Raw genomic sequence first — 8082 nt, 5'->3', positions numbered from 1 at the left:
ACAGCCAGGTTTGGGGATTATCGCAGGGAAGAGATGTCGATTCAGAACTATTTGCACTTGGCTCTGAATGTTAAACAGTCCCAAAGCAAACTCGTGAGTGTGGGTATTCTCTTCTGGCCGGACTATTTGTACTTCTCCAGCTCAAACTAGCCTCGGGAGTTTTTCCATCATTAAATTCCAGGGCAGACAATTTATTGCACGTAGCATCTTCTCATAAACAGACTCGAGCTAACAGTGAGCACTTAGGAACGCTACAAACGTGTGTCCACTTACTGCTAGGAATCTCCAGCCCCGCTTTTAACTTCTCCAGCCAAGACAAGACGTTCGTTTCAGTGATGGGCTGCTCCGATGGGAACTTGAATATCTGACCCCCGGCATGAAGGTTCACCCAGACAAGGACAGGCAGCAAGGGCGTGGTGGCAAAGTATGTCTTCAGGACCCCGTGTCCCACCGGAGTCTTTTTCCTGCGGGCAAGAGGAGATTTCAACTTGCTCACCAGAGGTTTGGCAGCACAGCAGGACTGAGAGCCAGGCAAGCACCAGAGCCCTTGGGCTGCATCCAGCAAAGCACACAGCCCTGCCTTTGGGACAGCTGTAGAAGCTCATTATTATTATTATTTACAAGCTCAATGCCCTTAAGCAAGTCATTAGGGTCCCACCAAGAGGGAACAGAGGGCAGATTAGACGTCTAAAGAAATCCTCAAGGAGGATGAGGAGATGGGGTAAACTCTGCAGGAGGGTGGGAAATGTTCTCTACTGTAAGTAAGTTTTAAGAAGGGGTGAGACAGGAGCGGGACAGGTCCTGCAGCTCCCTGTGGTCAGCCCCTCTTTGCAGGGAGACCCACCAGCTCCCTCCAGCTCCAGCTGCTGCCATCCCCTCCCAGAAGCACAGAAGCACAGAACCACGGCTGCAGCAAGTCTGCAGGGGATGGAAAGGCAGGAGCTGATGTGGGGGATCGTGCTCAGGAGGTCCAGCCCCTGGGTGCTTCCCCACAGCCCGAGGAGCTGGGAGGACAACAACACAGAGAGAACTAAAAGGGGACATTGAGACGGATCCCAGGAAGACAATGAGTCCTTCCAGCACTATTTTCAGGCTGCGAGCAATGCTCGAGGTCTGAGCTGGCTCTCACCATGGGAATGAGGTTTTCTTTATAGGACTACCTACTCTTTCCAAGCCAACAGCCTTATTCTGACCCTTTTTTTTTGTGGCGATGCTCTTTTGCTCTGACAATTTCCTCCTCAGGAAGGGAGAGCAGAGGCAGATGTGTAGGTGGGGAAGTTCCAGGGGCTCTCATTTCTTGTGCATTACCGGCAGAGAAACCGGCTTCTCTTTGCAAAGGCGTACATTCCCCGTTAGCTGAGCTCCAGCCCACGCGGCGAGGCTTCAAAACACGTTATGATTAAGACAGCGTGAGGTGTCCCTGGGCTTGGGCAAAACAAACAGAAGCTAAAAATTGAAAACTGACTATGGAGGGGAAGATTTAAAAAAAAAAAATCTCCTCTCCTACCACTTCCTATTTCTTTGCTCCAGGATTCATTTGGTTTCTCAAATATTTTTTAAGTTTGCCTTAAGGGGCTGCTTCCGGCTGTCCCTTCCAAAAACTTTCTTTCCCCTAGTCAACACTCAACAACTGCTCAGTTGTGCTTCCCTCTAATTGCTGGTTGAAAAATCACCATAAAACACTTGAGCAGTGTCACTTTTTTCTCCTACATGTGACAAAAACACAAGTAACACCAGAGCCAGGGCCAAGCTACCGTGCAATATCTTTGAGAACATTTTACTCTACCGAAAATTATTTCTGCAATCAATTAAACATTTACTAATTTTACTTTGCCGCGCAATTTTGCAGCTGCCTAGAACACACCATTGCTGAATGATTTGACCTCCCAACTCATGATGCTTTTAGACCGAATAATCCCATTACCAGCTAGAGAGCGCTTTCAGTAATTGCAGACTTGTTTTTTTCCTACCCTGAAATGCTAAGAGTGAGCTAACAGAAAGAAGAAAAGAGTTGTTTTTTTTTCTTTTTACACACTCACAAGTTCAACCAGCAAGCCACAAACACTTGCTGGGGTGTTCCTTTTGCCAACTTCAGCATTTCCTCGCCTTCCACTTGATCAATGTCACCATCGCTGAACAAGATGAGGAAGGGCTTTCCGAGTTGCAAGTAGCGGGGCAGATTTTGCACCGTGATCTCTGGCTGCGAGACGTCAGAACAAGAAGTTGGGGTTTGCGAGGAGGAAAGAACAGGACAAAACGAGACTTTCTGTCTTTACACGAAGGGCTGCAGGGGCTGAGCAAGGCTGCAGGGTCCAGGTTGGACGCAAGCAGCTCAAAAAGGAGCGTGGGCGGTGGGATCCAGGTGCAAGTTGGAGATGCCCAAGCCTGCCCATCACAAGCTGTGCCCTCTGAGATGAAGGGGGGTGAGGAGGGCAGGTGGAAGCAAGGCCAGCTCAGCCCTGCTCCACGTTTTAGGGCTACAACCAACTCCCTGAAAGGTTCATGCAAGAGGCCACCAGGGCAGCAGGTCTATGACCACCAGCACAAGCCAGGCATGGACTCCCAGGGTCTCCTCCCACGAGACCACACACTGAACAGCGGATTTCTGTCCCGACCGTCCGACCCAAGCCATAAAAAATCTAAAAACAAATGTAACTCAGCATGATAGAAATAAAAAACAAACATATTTATCTTTTGCAGCTCCACGCTGTAATCAGCTAAACGATTGCAATGGAAAAAAAGACTTTTTTTGTGTTTTTTTTTAACTTACAAATATGTCCAGCAGTTCATATCTGATCATCTGCACCATGTCCTGCGCGCTCTGTTTGGACACGGTGATGCTTTCCACACTCCGACCACCGCTCCGGGCCAGGAGGAGGGCTGGGGGAGACACCTCATATTTATGGGACCTGAAAAAGAGGGACAGTGACAAAAACCATCCGGGGAGGTTGGCACACACCAACGCTGCTGCACACGGAGCTGGCAGCCCCATGGTGAAAAGTGGTCACAGTCCCCATCTTGCCCCTCTAGCCCCTGCACGGTCTGGGTTTGATGGAGATGCAAATAGCCAAGGAGAAGGTCTTAGACTCCATCCAAGGGACACCAGCCCACACCAGATTAAGCTCCAGGAGATCTGATTTTTGACTCAGTGAGCACAGACAATTGTGCTGAAGTCCAGCCCCACGTTAGAGCAGCCTGCACACACACGGTCTTGGTGGAGAAACCAGCTCATCCCTTGTTCTTCAGCGTTCTTCTGGTTAAGAGGGTTCAAGGGTACTTAAAGGAAAGCTGAGGAGGTAGAAAGGCCAAAAATAGGAGAAGTCTGAGCAAATGAAAGGGCAGGGGGTAGACCAAGAAGGGCAAGCAATTTTCTGGAAGTCTGAGGAACTTCGGTCCTGAAGGCTCGAGATGTCAGCGCTCGGAGGAAGGGCACGACGGAGGAAATCAGCTGCCTCAACAGTCTTTTTGGGCCGTAGTTTGTTTTTCAGCAGCTGCTGGTAATTCCTCCAAGGCCGTGAGGCCAGAATTGCTGGGGAAGTGAGCGAGGTGTAAGGACATTTTGGGGTGGGGAGGTGGAAAGCTTTTGATTTCCTTTTCAAAAGTAACCTAGTCCATCTTTTTTTTATTTTTTAACTCTTCTCCATAGGAGAAAGATGAAACACAGACTGTCCTGGCTTGAGCCTACTGCAAAGGCAGCTCAGAGAAAAGCCACATTACAACCTATTACACTTCCCTCTGTGGTTTGCCCAGGTAAATTCAGTTTGGATGTTTATTTCAGCAGTTCTGAATGGCATGGAGATTTGTTCAAATCCACCCAAAAACTCTCTGTATTTGGTGGTTTAGGCCATCAAAGACAAGGCAAATGGAGGGCGCTGCAGATAACGCATCTGCATAATGTTCAGCTCACACATAAGCCTTTCACTTCCTCTATGGCATCACTTATCTGTCTGAACTAACACAGATCTCTAAGGGGCACCCCAGATCCGTGCTGATGTCTCAACCAAGAGCAGCAGTAATGAATGACCTTCAACTTTCCCAAGGCTGTCAAATGTTGTGAATCCTGTTGTTACACTGCTCTCGGATTTAACCGAGCCATTTCAGCTTCGTTTTGCATTATCGTCTGCTTTTTTTTTATCTTCCTAAATTCAGCCTCGAGCTAAACTTTCCCCTTCCGCCCAGACTCCTGAGGTCCAGTCAAGGAATTTGAATTTTGCACATCTGGTCATGGCTGGGAATCCTCTGATCTATTAGGAAGGTCCTTAACTTTCCTCTCTGTCATTTTTCAAATCAACCTGTATTTGCAATCAATTAAGAAAGGTGAAACCCTAGGAAAGTTTTAAATTCAGGGATTTTGAACTCGTCAAACTTCCATGGGTCTTAAAAATACTCTGGCTTGATGACGTCTCAGACGAGGTAAAGACTCTTGCTCCCTATGTCTAAACACATCAGCTTGTTCAGCAGCCTTTGCTAAGGAACTTTCTTATAAACTGCCAGAAAACCAACAAATCACCCATCAAATAGAGTCTGCTCTGAAATCACTTCTCATCTTGCCGGTACCCACTGGTGGCATTCTTGCTTATCACAGCTTCTATTTATAGAGCAGGAACATTCCATGGGTAACCCGGGGCTTGCATTTGAATCCGAAACACCTGCAAACAAATACTTGGCAGGAATCTAAGGCAGCTAAGAGTTTGAGAAATAAATAATTACTTCATTCAAAGCAGTTCTTCCTTAGCACTTTCATTTTTTTATTTTTATTAGTTACCAGCCAGGTGCTTGCTGAGCAAACAGTTTTGCTAACGACATTCTTTGTGTATTTTGTGTACCTTTTTCTCCGGGAAGAGGGGACTCAGCTTTCTGCGACCTGGGAGCCACAAAGGTTTCCTCCTTGAGCGTTTAGCAGAAGAATAGCTTTTCTTTTCTGAATAAGGGAAGTGAGCCTGGCTCTTGCATAAGGAATTCCTGTAAGTGTTTACTTTCTGCTTACAGTTGAGAAGACGACCAGCTACAGTAGCTTCACCCACAAATCACAGCCAAAATCCAAACTTGGCAGAACGAGTATCAATATAAACTGTATTAACTATTCCAGCGAAACAGGAGCGCGCTGCAGACAGCAGCTGGGGCAGAAGGATGGAGATGTGCTCTCACTTGTGTCACTCCTGAGAGAACACAGGCTTTTTTCTACTGGTATCTTGTTTTCCAAGCTCTCCCTGCCTCCTTTGCTTTTTTTTTCCCCTTTCTTCTATCAGCTGAGATCCTTAGAGGAGAAATGTCTTTTAGCTTGCAGAGCCATGTCAGGCTTTTCACGCTGAGGCTGCTGGTTGTGACTTCCGTACCCGCCATCACCCGCAAGCCTGGCACTGCCTCACTTCTGAGACCCGACCCCACCTGGTGCTTTGTGCACAGTTTGGTTAATAAAGATGTACTACCAAGCTATCTGCATTCCCGTTCTCTCCGTGTACCACCAAAGTGCCCACGTCTCATCAGACACACTAGAGATGCGTCGCATCCGTAAGAAACTAATGAAAATAATGCAGTGTTGCATTATTGGCTGTTAAACTCACACCTCGCAAACAAGCCAAGGACCTTCTGGGATTTTTAAGTCCACCTTGATAGCTAATTCCAGATGGAAATGAGATGCCAGGACAAGCTGAAGGTTCCCCCTGGAACTAGCTGCATTTATAGGCACTGAAGCATCTTTAACAGTCTAACCTGAAGCACTTCGCCCCTTGCTGGAGTGAGTCCTAATGACACAGTTAAGTGATACATGCTCACATCCAAATTGGCTTAAAGTTAGGGCTCCATTTGATGCTCTTATTCAATCCCGAATGGACCAAGAAAGCCTTGACTTTGCCTTTGCCACGTGTGCGGGAAGAAGGCTGCACACATTTCCAGCGCTCTTCCTCCAGGAGGATGCACCCCTCCAAATCTCCATCTGGAGATGGTGGTAACGTCTCATTCTTGCCAAGGGCAGAGAAACGGGTAGGCACATCTTCCAAGGAAAAAAGATCCGCGATAAGATCAGGTGACGGGACCACAGAGAGAATCATAGACTGGCCTAGGCTGGAAGGGACCTTAGAGATCATCTAGTCCAACCTCCCTGTCATGGGCAGGGATGCCTCTCAACTAGATCAGGCTACTCAAGGCCTCATCCAACCTGTCCTCGAACACCTCCAGGGAGGGGGCAGCCACAACTTCTCTGGGCAATTTATGCCAGAGTCTTGCCTCCCTTGTATTGAAGAATTTTTTCCTGAGATCCAGTCTAAACACATTCTCCTTCAATTTAAACCCATTTCCCCTTGTCCTATCAGTGGACACTCTTGTAAGAAGTCCCTCCCCAGTCTTTCTGTAGGTCCCTTCAGGCACTGCAGGCAGGGATAAGGTCCCCCCGGAGTCTTCTCTTCTCCAGCTGAACACTCCCAGCTCCCGCAGCCTGTCCTCGGAGCAGAGCTGCTCCAGCCCCTGGGTCAGCTTTGTGGCCTCCTCTGAACACGCTCCAACAGCTCCATGTCCCTCTTACGGTGGGGACACCAGAACTGGACGCAGGATTTGAGGTGGGGTCTCACCAGAGATCAGTAACAATTCATCACTTATCCGGATGGAAAGAGAAGGGCAGGAGTTTCTTCCCTCACGCCCTAGTTAGAGGGCATCATTTTTCCAGGCTATTTTTATTCCCCATAAAAGTTTGGTCCTGCTTGTGTGAAGAACTCTGGGCAAGGCTGGAGGACTGAAAATACCCAGAGGGATTTTGAACTGCAACAGGGGTAAATGAGTTGCCCATGGACAGTGGCGGAGCCAGGGTTACATCTCCCCTTGGCTGAGTCCCGACCAACCTTCCTACAGGACTGAGTCCCTCGTAGCTGCTTGGAGTTGCTGCTGAACACCCAGCATGGCCAGTGACGCTTGCTGCAGGCGTTGGCTTTCACTAAAGCCTTTTCCCAAAAGAGTTCTCCCCAAAGAAAAAGAGGAACTACTTACAAAGCCAGGGCATCATCTTCAAAATACACCCCCATCGTTACATGGCCACTTAAGATGTTTCCTGCCTCTTCGAAAGCTTTCCTCGCTGTAAAAAAAAAAGGAAAAAAAAAAGAAAAACGAAGATATGAGACTAAACAATAGAAAGAGAAGTGTCAGCTTCCGCTTGGAAACAAAATCTGCTGCCTGCCTACACAACACCCTCCCACAGCAAACTGACAGTTGAGAACAAAACTCTGATTAGAGGCTCGTGAGAAATGGATGTGTCTCATGGCCACAGGCTATGGCAGGAGGAGCTGGCAGAGGCCGAAAGGGTCAGAAGGAAAGTTCTTAATAGGAGAGCAGTACTTCCTCTTTAGCCACCAGCACTGAGTTCCCAGGATATACACCACAGAGGCACTGATGGAGAATGAAATATCTTTAAGGTCTTTTATGTCCATAAGTGTTCTACCAACTATAAGCCCAAACAGAAGTCCTCTAAACCCCAGCGGCCTTTTGGAAAATGCCTTAGCAAGAGCAATGCTAAGTGTCCAGCAGATAAACCGATCTCTCCCCAATGTGTTTTTTAGGTTTTATTGCGTTCTTCTGAGCAGGCAGGGTCTGTTACAGGCATCCACTTAGGACAGGGAAGGTCGGAAAGCTAAACGTCTCGCAGACACAACGTGCTCCGCCGTTTTGGGCAGCTGCAAAGAGAGGGCAGTGTGTCGCAGCTCAGGATAAACCCACGTGGAGCAGCTGCTGGGGCCCACCACTGGCCGTTCGGAGACGGCGAGGGCAGGGCGAGGACGAGGAGGAAAGGACCAGGTTGGATCTCTCTTGATCCATCATGGGGGAATCTATCCACGCTGGGAGACTGAGGGGAAAGCCTCAAAATAAAGCTGATTCCAGAGTTGCTTTATGCCCTTATAACATGGTTTATGATATCTATCTCCTTGGTTTTAGGCAGCTGGACTGATGGGAGAGACAAGGTCTGTGGGAATGTGCAAGCCATAGCATGTGAGCTTGTACAGTATGGTTATGGATCAGAGATCAAACCCGCTGCTGCCAAAGGAAGGGTGAAAACGGGGCAGATTTCAACATCACCCCCTTCTCTCCCTTTGTATTGAG

The 8082-nt window shown here is 48.2% G+C and overlaps 1 protein-coding gene across 1 annotated transcript in view; it reads right to left on the bottom strand.

The window, feature by feature from the left end:
* TXNDC16 (thioredoxin domain containing 16) overlaps positions 1 to 8082 on the bottom strand; it is a 33133-nt gene that overhangs the window by 1338 nt on the left and 23713 nt on the right. The window contains exons 15-18 of the mRNA XM_009864455.1: positions 6979 to 7063; positions 2771 to 2909; positions 2040 to 2200; positions 274 to 464 (exon numbers count right to left, since the gene is read on the bottom strand). Coding sequence (XP_009862757.1) covers positions 274 to 464; positions 2040 to 2200; positions 2771 to 2909; positions 6979 to 7063 — 576 coding nt within the window. The remainder of the gene's footprint in view (positions 1 to 273; positions 465 to 2039; positions 2201 to 2770; positions 2910 to 6978; positions 7064 to 8082) is intronic.

This window comes from Apaloderma vittatum, unplaced genomic scaffold (assembly GCF_000703405.1).
Source record: "Apaloderma vittatum isolate BGI_N311 unplaced genomic scaffold, ASM70340v1 scaffold9102, whole genome shotgun sequence".
NCBI lineage: Eukaryota > Metazoa > Chordata > Aves > Trogoniformes > Trogonidae > Apaloderma > Apaloderma vittatum.
Note: the sequence above shows the minus strand (reverse complement) of the source record. Positions and strands in the feature narration are given on the sequence as shown.